Raw genomic sequence first — 17,433 nt, 5'->3', positions numbered from 1 at the left:
TGCAGCCCAGCAGGCAGCTGTGTGCTGGGCTGCAGCCAGAGCAGTGTGGGCAGCAGGCAAGAGAGGGGATTCTGCCCCTTGACTCTGCTCTGCTGAGACCCCAGCTCAAACACTGCCTACAGCCTTGGTGTTCCCAGCATAAGAAGGACACAGAGCTGCTGGAGTGAGGTTAGAGGAGGCCTCAAAGATGAGCCAAGGGCTGGAGCAGCTCTGCTGTGAGGACAGGATGAGGGAGCTGGGGGTGTTCAGCCTGGAGAGGAGAAGGCTCCAGGGGCATCTGGGAGCTACCTTCCAATATCTGAAGGGAGCCTACAGGAAGGCTGCAGAAGGACTTTTCCTGAGGGTGTGTAGAGACAGGACAAGGGGAAATGGTTTGAAGCTGAGGGAGAGCAGGGTTAGACTGGAGCTGAGGAAGAAGTTCTTCAGTAGGAGAGTGGTGAGGCTCTGGAAGAGGTTGCCCAGGGAGGCTGTGGCTGCCTCCTCCCTGGGGGTGTTTAAGGCCAGGTTGGATGAGGCCTTGAGCACCCTGGGCTGGAGGGAGGTTGAAGTTAGATGATCTTTAAGGTCTCTTCCAACCCAACCCATCCTAGGATTCTATGATTTGCTTTTCCACTCCTCTAAGGATGAGCTGGGGAAATGTCACTTAAAAAAATGAAGAATTAAGAACTTCACTGGAAAGGTTCCTGCAGGGTAGGGGAAAAAAAGAAGCTATTGATTTGGTCTCAGCCAGCAAAATTTATCTGGGTGCAGGCAGTAATTAAAGTTGATGGCAAGGAGTGAAGTTTTGCTGCTGCATGGAAACACTTTCATCTTTCCATGGAATGCAAACAAAAAAGGAAAGGAAAGGAAAAGGAGTAAGCAAGCTGTGAGTGATGAATTAATCAGATCTCCCTTCCAGCCCCAGCTTCTGGAAAGGGTAAAGGCAAGTATCACCAGGACTGGAAGGCTCTGGGAGCAATTTGTTGCTCTTAGAGCTGGAGCTGGATCCTGTTGTTAAAAGATCAGTGCAGCTCCCGTGAGAGAAGGCAGGATGGTGGCAGAGGGTTTGAGGCCAAAAGTGCTGTGACCTAGTTAGACCAGGGGACAGATTTGCCCTTAAGATGCATCCAGGAGCTGAGACTGAGGTGGAAGCTGAATCAGAAGGATCCTTTCATTTCCAGTTCTCCAGTCCTGAGCTTTGATGATCCTTGAGGTCTTTTCCAACCATGGCGCCCTTCCTCCCCTGGCACAGCTTGAGACTGTGTCCTCTTGTTCTGGTTGCCAGGGGAGGATTAGGCTGGAGGTGAGGAAGAAATTCTTCCCAGACAGAGAGACTGGCCATTGGAATGTGCTGCCCAGGGAGGTGGTGGAGTCACCATCTCTGGAGGTGTATAGGAAGAGCCTGGATGGGGTGCTTGGTGCCATGGTTTAGTTGATCAGAGGGTGTTGGGTGATAGGTTGGACTTGGTGATCTCAAAGGTCTTTTCCAACCTGGTTAATTCTATTCTATTCTATTCTATTCTATTCTATTCTATTCTATTCTATTCTATTCTATTCTATTCTATTCTATTCTTCTCTATTCTATTCTTCTCTATTCTTCTCTATTCTTCTCTATTCTATTCTTCTCTATTCTATTATCTATTCTATTCTCTTCTCTTCTCTATTCTATTATTCTCTATTCTATTCTTCTCTATTCTATTATCTATTCTACTCTCTTATCTATTCTATTCTCTATTCTATTCTATTCTATTTTCTATTCTACTCTCTTATCTATTCTCTTATCTATTCTATTCTCTATTCTACTCTCTTATCTATTCTCTTATCTATCCTATCCTATCCTATCCTATCCTATCCTATCCTATCCTATCCTACCTGGCCCTCCCTTGCCACAATTTCAGGCCAGGTGTCAGCAGCCTGATGCTTGCAAAGCCTTGGGGTGACTCGGGGAGCTGTTCCCTCACTGCGCTTCCCAAGCAGCTCCTCTGCTCCTGGAAGAGGCTTTGAGCTGCAGGTGTGTCCTTGTCATGCCTGCAGCAGTGAGTGAGCAACAATAACTTGATCTAATTATTCCTTTTCCTTGTAAAAAAGTCCATTGTGATGGGATGTCTCCTGTGACCGCCAAATGAGGTCTAGAGGTGCTTAAGTATACTTTGTTTAAGAGAGCAGACATGCTCAAATAAGATGTTCAGAATTAATGGTACAGCTCTCATGATAATTTGAGGAGAGGTTTGGAGGAAAAGTTAAAAATACAGGTGAAGGGAATAATAACAGAGAGAGATGTGAAGAGCTGCTGCAATCCATCCCCGAGTTGTACTGAAAGGAAAATTAATCTCTTGAATAGTCAGGAGCCTTCAGGGTAATAAAGGCTGGGAGGAAATAGAAGGCTCTGGTGAGGCTGAGGTGTGGTGGAGCTGCAGAGCAGTTCTAGGGGTGCCTGGGCTCAGGCTGGTGCCAGTTGTCTGCACTGAATGATGGGGCTTGAAGCGAGCACCTGCAGCCCCACACTGAAGTGCCTGGTTTGTGTTTGCTGCTTGTTCTGCAGAGGCTCCAGGGGTGAATCACTGAATCGTGTCATGGTGAGGTTAGAAGGAAGCTCTGGGGATTCATAGACTCAGACAGTGGTTGGGGGTTGCAAGGGACCTTGAAGATCATCCAGTTCTAACCTCCCTGGTGTTGGCAGGGGCACCTTCCACCAGCCCAGGTTGCTCAAGGCTTTATGTGGTGTGGGCTCATGGAAGGTGGTGTTTGACTACAGCCTGATTCTGGACAGCACAGAGGCACATCTGCACCTTCAAGTTCATCTTTAAATCCATTATCTGAAAGCAACACACTTCAGGTGGAGAAGGAAGAAGTTCTTTACTATGAGGGTTGTGGAACAGGTTGCTCAAGGAGGTGGTGGAGTCCTCGTCTCTGGAGAAATTCAAGGTCAGACTTGATGGGGCTCTGAGCAACCTGATCTAGTTGGGGATGTCCTTATTTACTGTTGGACTGGATGACCTCTGGAGGCCCCTTCCAGCCTAGTGCAATCTATGGTTGTTCCCTTCAGTTGAGAGCTTCAATCCATGCTCTCCTTCAGCTGCTTCATCCACCACCCACACCATGCACCCCATGGTGCTGGGTTCTGCTGGGAGTCAAGGTGGTTGCAACAGCCTGCAAGCCTCTTCCCACCACTCTCTCGCTTCCAGCTCACTTTTTGTTGGTTTATTGATTTATATTCCCCCCCCTCCCCAACCTCTCCTTTCTTCCTCTCCACGTGGAAGTAAATTAAAGCAGGAATTGGGATTGTAAATAGATAATGGTGCGTGAATGCAGATTAATCAGTGCCATCCATGTACAGCACTCCTAATTGTGCCAAGGGAAGGATGGCTGAGTGGATGGTATAAATATTTAATGCCCCAATCCAATGTGAAATACAAGAGCAAAGAAAGAAAAAAAGAGAGAGGAAATAATTTAGTTGAGAAAGCCACACTTCAGTGCTTTTACACAAAAGAGGAGTTTTTGATACCATTAACCTTTCTCTGTTGTGTAATAAAGGAGCTGGAGGAGCTCTGCTTAAGGAGGAGGCTTCAAGGGGGAAAAAAAAAAGGCATCTCAATGCTGTGGTTAGAAACCATTCTGGAGAGCATTTGGGATCATAGAATCAACAGGGTTGGGAAAGACCTCAAAGATCATCAAGTCCAGCCTGTCACCCAAGTGCTCATGTGTACTAGACCACGGCACCAAGTGCCACATCCAATCCCCTCTTGAACACCTCCAGGGATGGGGACTCCACCACCACCCTGGGCAGCACATCCCAGGGGCTAACAACTCTCTCTGGGAAGAACTTTCTCCTCACCTCCAGACTAAACTTCCCCTGGTGCAGCTTGAGACTGTGTCCTCTTGTTCTGGTGCTGGCTGCCTGGGAGAAGAGACCAACCTCCACCTGGCTACAACCTCCTTTCAGGGAGCTGTAGAGAGCAAGAAGGTCTCCCCTGAACCTCCTCTTCTCCAGGCTAAGCAACCCCAGCTCCCTCAGCCTCTCCTCACAGGGCTGTGCTCATGCCCTCCCCTCCCCCCCTAGCCTCGCTGTCCTTCTCTGGACACGTTCAGGAGTCTCAATGTCCTTCTCAAATTGAGGAGCCCAGAACTGGACACAGGCAGGGATGCCTCACCCTAGAGCAGGTTGCTCACAGCCACATCCAGCCTGGCTGCAAAATCCTCCAGGGATGAGGCTTCCACCACCTCCCTGAGCAACCTGTGCCAGTGTCAGGTCACAATGACCAGGTGGGTTTGGAAGTTCTGCAGAGAAGGAGACTCCACAACCTCTCTGGGCAGCTTGCTCCAGGCCTCCAGGGGAGCCTCACAGCACAGAAGTTGGAGGGGGGGTTGCAAAGGGTTTTTTTTTTTCAGATTGCTAATAGACTTCATTTTGAATAGAAGAGAGAGAAAAATCTGGAACAGTGCAAACCCGGAGTGGCAGAGGTCCAGAAGAGCAGAGCTTTTATTTCCATGACTCACTGGACAATTAGAAATTCAATCATTCCTTGGGCTGATGGCAGGTGCTGAAAATTCCAAGCACATAATGTAGTCCAAAAGTGTGCTTGGGGGGGGAAAAAAAGAGAGGAGCTTCAGCCTCTGTTAATTAGCTCTGTGCATTTCTGAGTGTCTCTAACGTGGCTCCTCCTGCTTCTTGAAGGCAGCAGGACAGCTTTGGCTTTGCAAAAGGAAACTCCTCTGACCTTGAGAAGCTGGCAGTGCAGACGCCGTGTGCTCCCTGCCACTGCAGCCAGTGGCCCCTCCAAGAGCTTCTCCCAGCCCTGATCTGCTGCTGCTGCCGTGGCTAAGGCTGCCATGGCACTGCCCAAGGTTTGGCAGTGCACACTGGGGTGGCTAACACCTCCCCTGGGAGGCTTTGGGGTGTTTCTCTGGTTTTCCTGATTGCTATTGACTGTTGCCTGCTGAGCAGCCTTCTCATTTCATCTGAGATTCAGCAACAGCAGCCAGGGCATTTGCATTCAAAGACCAGGCAGCTGCCTCAGTCCAACTGTGTTTATCTGTAATTAAATATTCTATTATCAATTAACCATTAATGCTTCCTATTGCTGCTTTCAAACCTGTTGGAGCCTTCTGGTGGAAAGCCAGGAGCGAGCTGCAGGCAAGCAGGATGGGTTCCATTCAGTGCCTAACTCTAGCCAGGCTCTTTCTTACCCATCACAATGTTTATGCCCTATTCCCATCCAGTCTGGTGCTGAGCAATGTGCATTTTGATGGGAAGGAAACCTTCACCCTGCAACTGTCCATCTGCAGATGCAGTGGTGACAAGAGGGGAGGATGGATTTGAAGCCCAGGATGCTCATTTTCAGGCTGTGCAAGGTGGTTGACTTGCTGGCAGAATCCCCTGGTGGAGGAGAAGGTCCAGCTCTGGGATTAAAGCCCATTCCCACCTTCAGCATTGGAGAAGGGGTGGTTGGGTTTCCTCTTCATGAGATCCTCCACATGGGTAGGTTCCCAACTGCTGTGAGCCTACAGGTTCAATCTCCCTTTTTCCATTGCATAGAGATTTCCCTCTTTGGGGTATAGAGAGGGTTTGGAGCTCAGAGGAGGTAAGGAGCCTGCAGTTTTATCTCCTCAAACAATGAAGCTAACCAGAAGTATGACCTTTATTTACCTGAACTCATTCTGTTCTATTCACTGGCATCAATTTTGTATCCCACCTCCATACCCCATGCCTCCCCATGCTGCATGCTGCCTTTCCATGTGCTTGTCCCAGTGATTTTGGGAGGATTTCTGCCACTTGGCCAAGGTGCTCTGTTGCTGGGATGCTTTGGATTAGCCTGGGGCCGTGGAAAAGGAAGCAGCTTCCTTCTTGCCATCATTGGTGATGTGTCTTAGCTGTTCCTTCAGTGCAAAAAGCTGAGCTGGGAGCTGATGACCAGCAGGACCTGGGATCTAAACTAGCTCCAGTCACAACCTGATCATAGAATCAATAAGGTTGGAAAGGACCTCAGAGGTCATCAAGTCCAACCTGTCACCAAGACCTCATGACTACTAAACCATGGCACCAAGTGCCACATCCAATCCCCTCTTGAACACTTCCAGGGATGGGGACTCCACCACCTCCCTGGGCAGCACATTTCAATGGCTAACAACTCTCTCTGTGAAGAACTTTCTCCTCAGGATGTTAACAAAGAGCTGCTTAACTTCAGAAATCAAAGGGAAGGGTAAAAAATGGAGTTTGTGAGCTTAGAGCCCTGGAGAATAGAGACTTGTTGTGTGCTGAGGGTTTGAGCAGCGGTGTGTGTGGAATGAGGACCTGATAGTGACTTCTTGGCTGATTTAGTCCTCTCAAAAAGCTGTCAGTGTCTGACACATGGTGCTGATGAAGGTGTCCATGCAGGAAATTCAGGCAATCATTTTCCTTCACCCTAAATCCTCTGCATTCCTTCAGAGCAGTGCAAAGCCCTGTGGTTAAGATTGATTCTCCCCCCCTGCTCCTGCCCGTGCCGTCAGCAGCTCTTTACGCCGCTGCAAAGGCAGCAAGAGGTGCAATCCATTCGGTTCATCTAATTGATCTTCCAAGTGTTGCTCCACTCCTCCTGCCCCACTCCTCCTTGCCTCACATCAGTGGGATCTGTGGAAGTCAATAGAGGACAAATCAGGTGCCTGAACCAAAGTGTGTGCGGAAGTAGCTTACCGAATCCACTCCTCCGAAGGATATGCAGATTGAGAAACAATGACACAGGGGTGGGCAGGAGAGTGAAATTCTGCCTCATTCAGGCAGCCTGACTTTATTGTTCTCTCCCTTTTTTTATATCAGGCAATTGAATTACTCAGCTCCACAGTTATGAAAGTGAAATCTGGCACTGCATACCTGAAGATTATTTATGAGAAGTTTGACTATTGATTCAGAATGAATAATGAAATAGCCTTTGATGGAAGGGGGGAGGAAAGATTGAGTTCAAGCACGTTGTCATAACAACCAACCGTAGGAACTCGCTCAGGATTAGTTTTAGGCATCCCCATGTTTGATCACGGCCCCAAATAGGTTTGTTTGAACTGAGTTATTTGGGGGGGGAAAGCAGGAGAGAAAGAAAGATGGAAAGATGGAAAGAGAGAAAGAAAGAGAAAGAGAGAGAAAGAGAATGAAAGAGAGAAAGAGAAAGAGAGAAAGGAAAAAGGAGAAAGAGAGGAAGGGGGGAAAAAAAGAGAAAGAGAAAGGAAGAAGGAAAGAGAGAAAAAAAGGAAGAAAGAGAAAGAGAGAGAAAGAGAAAGAGAGGAAGAAAGAGAGAAAGAGAAAGAGAGAAAGGAAAAAGGAGAAAGAGAGGAAGGGAAAAAAGAGAAAGAGAAAGGAAGAAGGAAAGAGAGAAAAAAAGGAAGAAAGAGAAAGAGAGAGAAAGGAAGAAAGAGAGAAAGGAAGGAAGAGAGAGAAAGAGAGAAAGAAAGGAAGAAAGAGAGAAAGAAAGGAAGAAAGAAAGGAAGAAAGAGAGAAAGAAAGGAAGAAAGAAAGGAAGAAAGAGAGAAAGAAAGGAAGAAAGAGAGAAAGAAAGGAAGAAAGAGAGAAAGAAAGGAAGAAAGAGAGAAAGAGAGAAAGAAAGGAAGAAAGAAAGAGAGAGAAAGAGAGGAAGAAAGAGAGAAAGAAAGGAAGAGAAAGAGAAGGAAAGAAAGGAAGAAAGAGAGAAAGGGAGAAAGAGAAAGAGAAGGAAAGGGAGAAAGAGAAAGAGAGAAAGAAAGAAGGAAAGAGAGAAAGAGAAAGGGAGAAAGAAAGGAGGAAAGAGGAAGAAAGAAGGAGAGGAAGAAAGAAAGGAAGGAAGAAAAGGTTTCAGCTGAAATTAGTTCATCTGTCTGTGAGCTATCCAAAGAGGATGGCAGGAGGAGCTGTAGAATCCATTGAACACCTTGTGTGTCAAACACACAAGGAGAGAGATAATGATCAATAAAGGAATGCTAAGGAGCAGCAACCTTCAAGCATTAAAGAATGGTTTTCAGCCATGCTTCAGCATCCTGCAGGATCCAGCCATGGAGGGTTTAGTCTGTACTGTAGGTGGCAGAGATGCCTTAGTTATGCAGAGTTATCATCTCTGCTCCCATTAATGAATGGAGCCAGGGGTGCATTCCAGTTCAGCCACCATCAGTAAATACACTGCCAAGTCCCACCCTGGCCCCTGCTGTTTGCTTAGCAAAAGGTAAGTTCAGCTTTGGGGCTGCTGACTGAGTAAAAGGCTTCTAAAGTATTTTCTGGGCTAGTAGTTCTGCTGGTGGAAATGTGTGGGCTCTGGTGAGCACTCACCTGCAGTGCTCTCTTCAGCTGTGGGGCCCCCAGCATAAGAGAGACATGGACCTGATGGAGTGGGTCCAGAGGAAGCCAGAGAGATGATCAGGGAGTGGGAGAACCTCTGCTGTGAGGACAGACTAGGAGAGCTGGTGTTGTTCAGCCCAGAGAAGAGAGGGCTCCAGGGAGACCTTAAACCAGAAAACCTGGGCAGGGACTGTTTAGAAGGGCTTGGGGTGATAGGATGAGAGGCAATGGTTTAAAACTGGAGCAGGGAAAATTTAGGTTGGACACCAGGAGGAAGTTTTGCACAGTGAGAGTGGTGAAATGCTGGAACAGGTTTGCCAGGGGATGTGGTTGAGGCCCCATCCCCGGAGACCTTCAAGATCAGACTTGATGTGGCTGTGATCAACCTGCTTCATCTGGAGATGTCCCTGCTGCCTGCAGGGGGTTTGGACAAGATGACCTTTGAGGGCCCCTTCCAACCCCATGCATTCTGTGATCTGGGATTGGCAGGGTCCTCTTACCTTCATCTGAAAAAGCAGAGGGAGTGGAATGCTCATTGCTGTTAAACAAGTCTAGGGTTAAAACTGATCAAATGAGCTTTCATTAGCAATGAGAGGATTCCATATTAGCTCTGGTCATGGTACTGATGTTCTCCTTACCATGGTTAGTGTCATAGAATTGTTAGGGTTGGAAGAGACCTCAAGGATCAGCCAGTTCCAACCCCCCTGCCGTGGCCAGGGACACCTCACACCACAGCAGCTTGCACACAGCCACAGCCAGCCTGGCTGCAAACACCTCCAGGGATGAGGCTTCCACCACCTCCCTGGGCAACCTGTGCCAGTCTCTCACCAACCTCATGGGGAACAACTTCTTCCTGACATCCAATCTGAATCTCCCCACTTCTAGTTTTGTTCCATCCCCCTCAGTCCTATCCCTCCCTGACACCCTCCAAAGTCCCTCCCCAGCTTTCTTGGAGCCCCCTGCAGATCCTGGAAGGCCACAATTAGGTCTCCTTGGAGCCTTCTCTCCTTCAGACTGCACAACCCCAACTCCCTCAGTCCTCACAGCAGAGCAGCTCCAGCCCTCTGCTCCTCCTCCTGGCCCTTCTCTGGACACCTTCCAGCACCTCCAGATCCTTCCTGTAAGAGAGGCTCCAGAACTGGACACATTGCTCCAGGTGTGGTCTCAGCAGAGCAGAGGGGGAGAATCCCCTCCCTGGCTGTGCTTGGTGGTTAGTGTCACCATTAGTTAATGTCACCATTCTGTAGCTCAATTCAGGAGTACCCTGACAGGTAAACATAGTCCCAGAGTGAGACCTGGCCTGTGAGAACCCAGCCAGGAGTGATGATCTGGAGTTTATTTAATACAGCAAACAGCACAAAACTTCTTAAAACAGGAGGGGATGGGGAGGGAAGTCCAGAGAGGTAGGAAAGGAAGAGTTGCTGAAGGACTGCTAATGGGCTGTGGAGCTTTCCATCTGATGTTTGATGGCTGTAATCTCCTCCAGGTTGGGACAGATCATAAATCACTGCTGCTTGCTAGCTATTTCCAGTAAAAGAAAATCATTCTTGCAATCCTTTGTCTTCCCCAGTTACAATGAACATGCCTCTCTCTTCAGCTGTTTTGTTGGGGGGGGGTAACCAAATATGAAGACAGGAACTGAATAAGGGTCCAGCTCAGCTTGCATTCCTGAGCTGTAGTGTGTCTCCTGAGATGATTTGGATGTCACTTCTAGGTGACACCAATAAGACACTAGAAGTGACAAAGCTGTGTGGCTTTATTACTCTGGGGAAATGTGGTTGGGAGATGTTAGTCTGGAGAGGAGGGAGAAATTCTTTCCTGTGAGGGTGGTGAGACACTGGAACAGGTTGCCCAGGGAGGCTGTGGATGTCTCCTCTCTGGTAGTGTTGAAGGCCAGGTTGGATGAGTCCTTGAACAAGCTGGGCTGGTGGGAGGTGTCCCTGCCCGTGGCAGGGGGTTGGAACTGGATGATCTTTAAGGTCCCTCCCAGCCCAAACCATTCTATGAATCTATGAACCTATGTTCTATACCTTCCACTCATTCTCCATGGCAGAGGAGAAGACTGGAGCATTTAGGCTGTCCAGCTGGACCCATCTGTGCCTGGGGTCACCCATCTCAGCCTCCTTCTCCTTTACCTCAGAAGGAAGGAGTGGAAACCCCTGCACCTCCAAATGTGTCACCACCAGCTGGGAAGAAAAGCAAAGGAACTGGACATGAGGAACAAGCTCTTTACTATGAGGGTGGTGGAACACTGCAACAGGTTGCACAGGGAGGTGGTGGAGGCCCCAGCTCCTGAGACATTCAAGTTCAGGCTCAATGGGGCTCTAAGCAACCTGATCTAGTTGGGGATGTCCCTGCTGACTGCAGGGGGTGGAACTAGGTGACCTTTAAAGGTCCCTTCCAACCCAATGCATTCTATGATGCTGTGAATGGATGTGTAAAGGCACCCATGGGGTGTGCAAGGCTCTCTCTTTGAGCTTGTGACACTCCTTCAGGATTGCCTGTAAGGACAGCTTTTGGTGGGGTATCATTGGCAGTCCTTACTAAGCTTTGGCTGTTCCTGGTTGCTCTCTTGCAGGTTCACTGGGATGAATTTGCCTGCCCCAGTTATCAGCAGTAAAAACTGGCTGCGGCTTCACTTCACGTCAGATGGCAACCACAGGCAGAAGGGCTTCAGTGCCCAGTACCAAGGTAAGTTCTTACTGCCTGCTCCCACTCCTCGCTCTGTCTCTTTGGCCAAACTTTCCCTGCAGCTTACTTCAGGAAAACCCTGGAGGTGTCCAAGGCCAGGTTGGATGAGACCTTGAGCAGCCTGGGCTGGTGCGGTGTCCCTCCGCATGGCAGGGGGGTTGGAACCTCATGAGGTCCCTTCCACCCCAACCCAGTCTGTGACTAAAAAGCAGCACAGCCCTGGGCTGGCAGGGACAAAACCCAAGGGGGGAAGGAGTTTTCCTTTGCTAAAATCTGCAGGCTTGCCCTGTTTGTTCCCTGTTCGCTTCAGCAACGTTATGGCCTCAACGTGGGCTTTGCTTTGTGAATCACCACTGGTATTTAACTTTCCTTGCTTTCCTCTAGCATGTAAATGACTTTAAATGATGAGAAAGGGGGGAGGGAAAGAGGGGGGGGAAAAAGACTGAGCCTTTGTTGTTTTTTTTCCCCCCTCAGTGTAACACAAACGAGTGCATGGCAGCTGATAGCTTTGGAGATGACATTTTCCTCTGCTGTCATGATTGCTGCTTTCTATTAAAACACCTGTCTGAATCATCCCTTTCTCTTAAATAGAAAAGTAAAGATTAATGTTATAATTTCCTCTGATTAGAGAAATGTCAGGGGGCTTCTAATCTAGCACACTGCTTGGAAGCTGTTGCGTTAGATATAATGAACTGAGCTTTGGTGGTGTCGAGTGTCTCCAAGAGGAGCTCAAGGAGGTGCTCTTGAAAGGGCATTGAAGCAGGACCTCTGCCTTGGTGGCAGAGGGAATCTGACATGGGTTCTTCACATGTTTGCTGGGGTTTGTGGAGTTTCTCAGCATCTTTCCACCCCTTTCAGTGCTAAAATAGGAAACAAAAAGGACAAACAAAAGCAGGAAAACCCAGGGCCCAAGGCAAGATGCTTGCAGTCAGTGGAGCCTGTGGCCAGTTCAGCTTCCCAACAAGCAGTGCAAGCCTCTTCTAAAGAACATGATCTTCTCAGGACATAAATATTTTAATGTGGAGAAATAAATAAATGCCTACAAAAGAGGATGTGTGATGCCAGATAAAGCATAGCAAGCAGAATGTGTTACACAGCAGGCAAGATGTGAGCAGACCCCAGGATTCAGGGTCACAGAGTGCATCAGGTTGGAATGGACCCTGCATGGGCATCTTGGCCAACCCCCCCTGCAGGCAGCAGGGACACCTCCAACTAGAGCAGGTTGCCCAGGGCCACAGCAAGTCTGATCTTGAATGTGTCCAGGGACAGGGCCTCAACCACAACCCTGGGCAGCCTCTTCCAGTATTTCACCACTCCCACTGTGCAGAACTCCCTCCTAATGTCCAATCTAAATCTCCCCTGCTCCAGTTTCAAACCATTGCCTCTCATCCTATCACCCCAAGCCCTCCTGAGCAGTCCCTCCCCAGGCTTCCTGTAGCTCCCTTTCAGCTACTAAGATTGGGATGACTCCAACTTGTCTGCTCCCTGGAGATGTGCATTCATCACTCATTAGCATGCTGTGCCCTCTCAGACAGTATCTGGCTTTGCTGATAATCTATAAGAAAGTCATTTCCCTTCCATGCTGTTTCAAACTGATGCTTAATTCTAGCAGAACCCTTCCTGTCTGCTCCATTTCAGCTCCTTCTAATCCATGGCCTAGTTTGGGAATCTCTTTATGAATCTGAAAGCAAGGTTAGATACCATCAGCCTGTTTACAGGTTTCCTTTATGTTGAATCCAGCAAATTCATTCCCTTCCAGGGGGAGTCAAAGTGTTTTTCACTTTCCTCTTCCCTTTTGTGTCAGATGAATCTTGCATTCTTGCAAGCACTTTCTCCCCCACCCCTCAGGCTCTGTGAAAGCAAATAAAGGGGGCTGCAGAGAAATCAGTGCATGGATCCTTTTTGTCCTCCTCCCACCCCTCCTGCTTTAGAGGTGTCCCTGCTGCCTGCAGGGGGGTTGGACAGGATGCCCTTTGAGGGTCCTTTCCAACCTGATGCAATCTGAATCCCCTCTCATCCCCATCTCAGCAGAGGGATGAGGTGCTGTAAAAGAGGGAATGAAGAAGCTGCTGGACTGGAAATGCTGCTAAAGAGATGGCAGTTATGCTCTGGCTGGTGCAAGCCATCTCTCCACAGAATTTACTGCATAATATTTCTTTGCTGCAAGAGTGGTCAGGGCCTGGCACAGGCTGTCCAGGGAGGTGCTGGAGTCCCCATCCACTGGAGGTGTTCAAGAAACCTGTGGCCATGGCACTTGGGGCTGTGGGTTAGTGGCCATGGTGGTGTTGGGTTGGTGGTTGGACTTGGATAACCTTAAGAGACCTTTTCCCACTGTAATGATTCTCTGGTTCTATCATAGCAGTCCCCATCCTCGGATTCTTTTGAAAGCATTCCCCCAGCAAACATTGCAGAGGTTCATAGAATCAATAAGGTTGGAAAAGACCTCAGAGATCACCAGGTCCAACCTATTACCTAATCCCTAACACCTCCTGACAACTGAACCATGGCTCCAAGGGCCACATCCAAGCCTTTTTGGAACACCTCCAGTGATGGTGACTCCACCACTTCCCTGGGCAGAACATCCCAATGGCCAGTTCCTCTTGCTGGGAAGAGCTTTCTCCTCACCTCCAGCCTAAACTTCCCCTGGCACAGCTTGAGACTGTGTCCTCTTGTTCTGGTGCTGCTTGCCTGGGAGGAGAGACCAATCTCCACCTGGCTCCAACCTCCCTTCAGGGAGTTGTAGAGAGCAAGAAGGTCTCCCCTGAGCCTCCTCTCCTCCAGGCTGCACAACCCCAGCTCCCTCCATGGCTGAGAGCTTGCTTGCTTGCTTGCTTTGTTCACTTCTTTCCTTCTTTCTTTCTGAGATGCCATTTTCCAAATTAAAAATAAATAAATGCCTCCTTAAATTCTCATTTAGAGCAACATGAGCTGGATTAAAAGGAACACCTCCAACTGCCTTGCTTTGCTGGAGCAGCTTTGTAATGTCATCTCTCAAATCTGACAGGACCCTGAGTATTCCATTAGATCTCTCAGCTCCGTGTGAAGAGCAAAGCCCTTCAGAAAACAGAGGAATTTCTGCTCATCCAATTATCCTGACACAGTCCCTTTGTTGCTCTGCTCTACAGGCAGCCTTACAAACAAAACAGATTTCATTCCACCAGATTTTCGAGGGCAAGGAGTAGGAGGATTGTTATTTAGTTATTATCTTTCCTTTCCCTCTCTCTCTCTCTCTCTCCCCCCTCCCCCCCCCCCATGTGTGTGTGTGTAAAAAGAGTAAGTGATATCATATTCTGACTTGTTCTAATCTAAATTGAGTCATTTATAAAGCTTGACTTTCATCAGGATGTCTCCATGTCACAAACAAAATGAAGGATTAAGAGGGGAGTGAGCAGTCATCTCTCTTTATCAATTATTGTTGAAAGAGACATGATGCAATTAGGGCAGGAGGCACTTGCTGGCTAATGCAGTTTGGGCTCTGCAGTTTAGGATTGGTCCTCAGTAATGAATGTCTGGGGCCTGCTGCTTGTTTTCATTACTGGTGGGTGGTTTGGAGCCAGGCTTGCCATTAGTCACCAGTTTGGAGTGGGGTTGTGCTCTGGGAGGCAAGAAGGAGAAGCTCTGTGCTTTGGAGCAAGGTTTGTTTTCAACCTCTGCAGTTGTGTGCACAGCCTGGGTGCGGTGAAGCTGTGACCTCTCCAGACCTATTGCTTTCTGGTGGGCATTAGGATGCTCAGCAGCCCTGTGAAATCAATGCAAGCTGCTGGAGGTGGTGTGCCCTGAGGAGTGCTGGCCCTCCCAGGGATGCAGCAGCCCATCATAGAGCTAGAGAATCTCAGAATCATTTTAGTTGGAAAAGACCTCTAGGATCATCCAGTCCAATCATCAACCCAACCCCACCATGGCCACTAAACCATGGCCCCAGGTGCCATTTCCACAGCGTTCTGGAACACCTCCAGGGCTGGGGACTCCACCACCTCCCTGGAGAGCCTGTTCCAGTGCCTGACCACTCTTGCAGCAAAGAAACTTTCCCTAATCTCCAACCTAGCCCTCCCCTGGTGCCATTTCCTCTCCTTCTATCACCTGATATTAGGGAGATGAGCCCAACCCCCACCTGGCTCCAGCCTCCTTTCAGGGTGCTGTAGAGAGCCAGAAGGTCTCCCCTCAGCCTCCTTTCCTCCAGGCTGAACAACCTCAGCTCCCTCAGCTGATCCTCACCAGCCCTGTTCTCCAGACCCTTCCCCAGCTTCATTGCCCTTCTCTGGACCTGCTCCAGCCCCTCAAGGTCTTTCTTGGAGTGAGGATGCATCGATGGTGTCGGCACCAACACTCCATGTGCAGGGCATTGGTGGTGGTGGCTGGGAAGCTCTGCTTGCCCCTTCAGGCTGCAGGCTGCAAGCTTCCTCCAGCAGTCCTCTGCTTTTCTCTGTGTGTGACTAGGAGAAAAAAATTCCCTGGTAATTGTGTAAAGGAACTTGGAGGGAAGTGGTGGAGGATATAAAAATGGAAATGATGCTTTATAAAGCTGCTCTCAGAGCTGGTGCCCAAAGCACTTTACAGAGCAGTGAATTAGATCCTGCACAGTCATGAGCTGTTGTACACCCTGCAGCAGCTCAGGCTTAGTCTTAGGTACTTGGGCTTGACTCTGGTTTATGGACTGGGAGGGAATTTTGGCTGAGACTCCGAGGTTATCCCTGGCCTCGCTTGGAAAGTGCCAGAGAATCATTAACTGCAGCGTGAGGGAGGGGGAGCAGAACAGGACCTTCCCTGTGCAGTGTCCTGATGAAGGTCTGAGTGCTGCACTGCAGCCTCAGCAAGAGCCTGGGGAGCCTCTTGGGGCTGCCTGGGGATGGAAACCACCCTTGGCAGCACCATCAGGATCTGACCAAGATCAGGACAGGGTGGTTGTGGCTGTGGGATTGGAGCAGCTTCCTCTGGCAGAGGGATTTGGGCTTCCCCAGGCAGAGGGATTTGGGCTTCCCCAGGCAGAGGGAATTCATTCTCCCCTCTGGAAGGACTCGGTATTCTTAGAGGTCTTTTCCAGCCCAAATAAGTTTATTTTTCTATGTTAAAACCCTCGAGGTCAGGCTCTAAAGATCCCAGGGGTATCCCACCATGACCTGGAGGCTGTCTGGGGGCGTTCTGAGACCTGCTGCTTCTCTCCCTGTGCTTTCCCAGCTGGCTTCAAGTGAGCAAACCAAACAAGTGTGTGCTAGGTTCCCTTTGCAGGTGGCACACCATTAATTATCTTTCCCTTCTGAAAAACCCCAATACATGAGGGGCAACCTCCTCCCCACCCTCCAAGCAGACTAAAGACCCCAGTGCTAGTGAAAGAGACATGAACACCACCAGCTCTTCTCCATGAGCAGTGTTTCAGGCTAAGGCAGAGCTGGGTTTGAAGTGCTTTATTTAAAGAGAAAGCCAATAAAATCACAACAGCAACCAACCAACCAACCCCCAAACAGCTGCAACCAAAGGCTGAACACAAAGCTCCAAGCTAGCAGCCAGCTCAGGAAACCTCCTACCTTAGGGAAGCTTCAAGGAACCACATTTGACATCTCCCTGTCTGAAGCTCCTGCAAACAGATGTTCTAAACACATTCATTTGTTTTGTAATGATTTTTCCCCCCCCTTCCTAAGCCCTCCCCACCCTACCCTCCCCCCCCCAAAAAAAGCACCTTGGGGAAAGAAAGAAAGAAAAGAGCCCTGTTAGTTCTATCAGTAATTTTTCTTGACAACTTTGTCTTAGAAATGTGCTAATTTAAGGATGAAAGCATGACAAGATAAAGACCCAGAAAAGAAGAGCAGTTTGCAGTGGAAGATGGATTGGTTTGCTTCCTAGATAAGGGACTGGCTCAGCAGAAAAAAAAAAGGATGCTGTGAAGTGATTTGGACATTCTGCTTTCTGCTGAGGAGTTCTCCCTTAACTACATGAACTTCAAAGGTGCCAGGGAAAAAAACCACCAACCTGCTGGCTGGAAGTCAGAATTATCCAGGGGTGTGCTGCGGGAAGCTGCTCTCTGGGTCTTTCTCTGCTGCTGTCATAGAATCCTAGAATGGCTCAGGGTTGAGTGGACCTCAGAGATCATCTGCTGCAACCTCCCTGCCAGAAGCAGGGACACCTCTCAGCTAGACTCAGCTGCTCAAGGCATCATCCAGCCTGGCCTTGAACACCCCCAGGGAGGAGGCAGCCACAGCCTCCCTAGGCAGCCTGTGCCTGAGTCTCACCACCCTCGTACTGAGGCTGAGGGAGCTGGGGTTGCTTAGCCTGGAGGAGAGGAGGCTCAGGGGAGACCTTCTTGCTCTCTACAACTCCCTGAAGGGAGGCTGGAGCCAGATGGAGGTTGGTCTCTTCTCCCAGGCAAGCAGCACCAGAACAAGAGGACACAGTCTCAAGCTGCACCAGGGGAGGCTTAGGCTGGAGGTGAGAAGAAAGTTCTTCACAGAGAGAGTTGTTAGCCATTGGGATGTGCTGCCCAGGGAGGTGGTGGA

The 17,433-nt window shown here is 49.1% G+C and overlaps 1 protein-coding gene across 1 annotated transcript in view; it reads left to right on the top strand.

Annotated features, from left to right (window-relative positions):
- CSMD2 (CUB and Sushi multiple domains 2) overlaps positions 1 to 17,433 on the top strand; it is a 316,793-nt gene that overhangs the window by 169,641 nt on the left and 129,719 nt on the right. The window contains exon 5 of the mRNA XM_054170896.1: positions 10,833 to 10,945. Coding sequence (XP_054026871.1) covers positions 10,833 to 10,945 — 113 coding nt within the window. The remainder of the gene's footprint in view (positions 1 to 10,832; positions 10,946 to 17,433) is intronic.

The sequence above is a fragment of the Dryobates pubescens genome, chromosome 20, assembly GCF_014839835.1.
Source record: "Dryobates pubescens isolate bDryPub1 chromosome 20, bDryPub1.pri, whole genome shotgun sequence".
Taxonomy (NCBI): Eukaryota; Metazoa; Chordata; class Aves; order Piciformes; family Picidae; genus Dryobates; species Dryobates pubescens.
The sequence above is the reverse complement of the archived record's forward strand: the minus strand, read 5'-3'. Positions and strand labels throughout refer to the sequence as shown.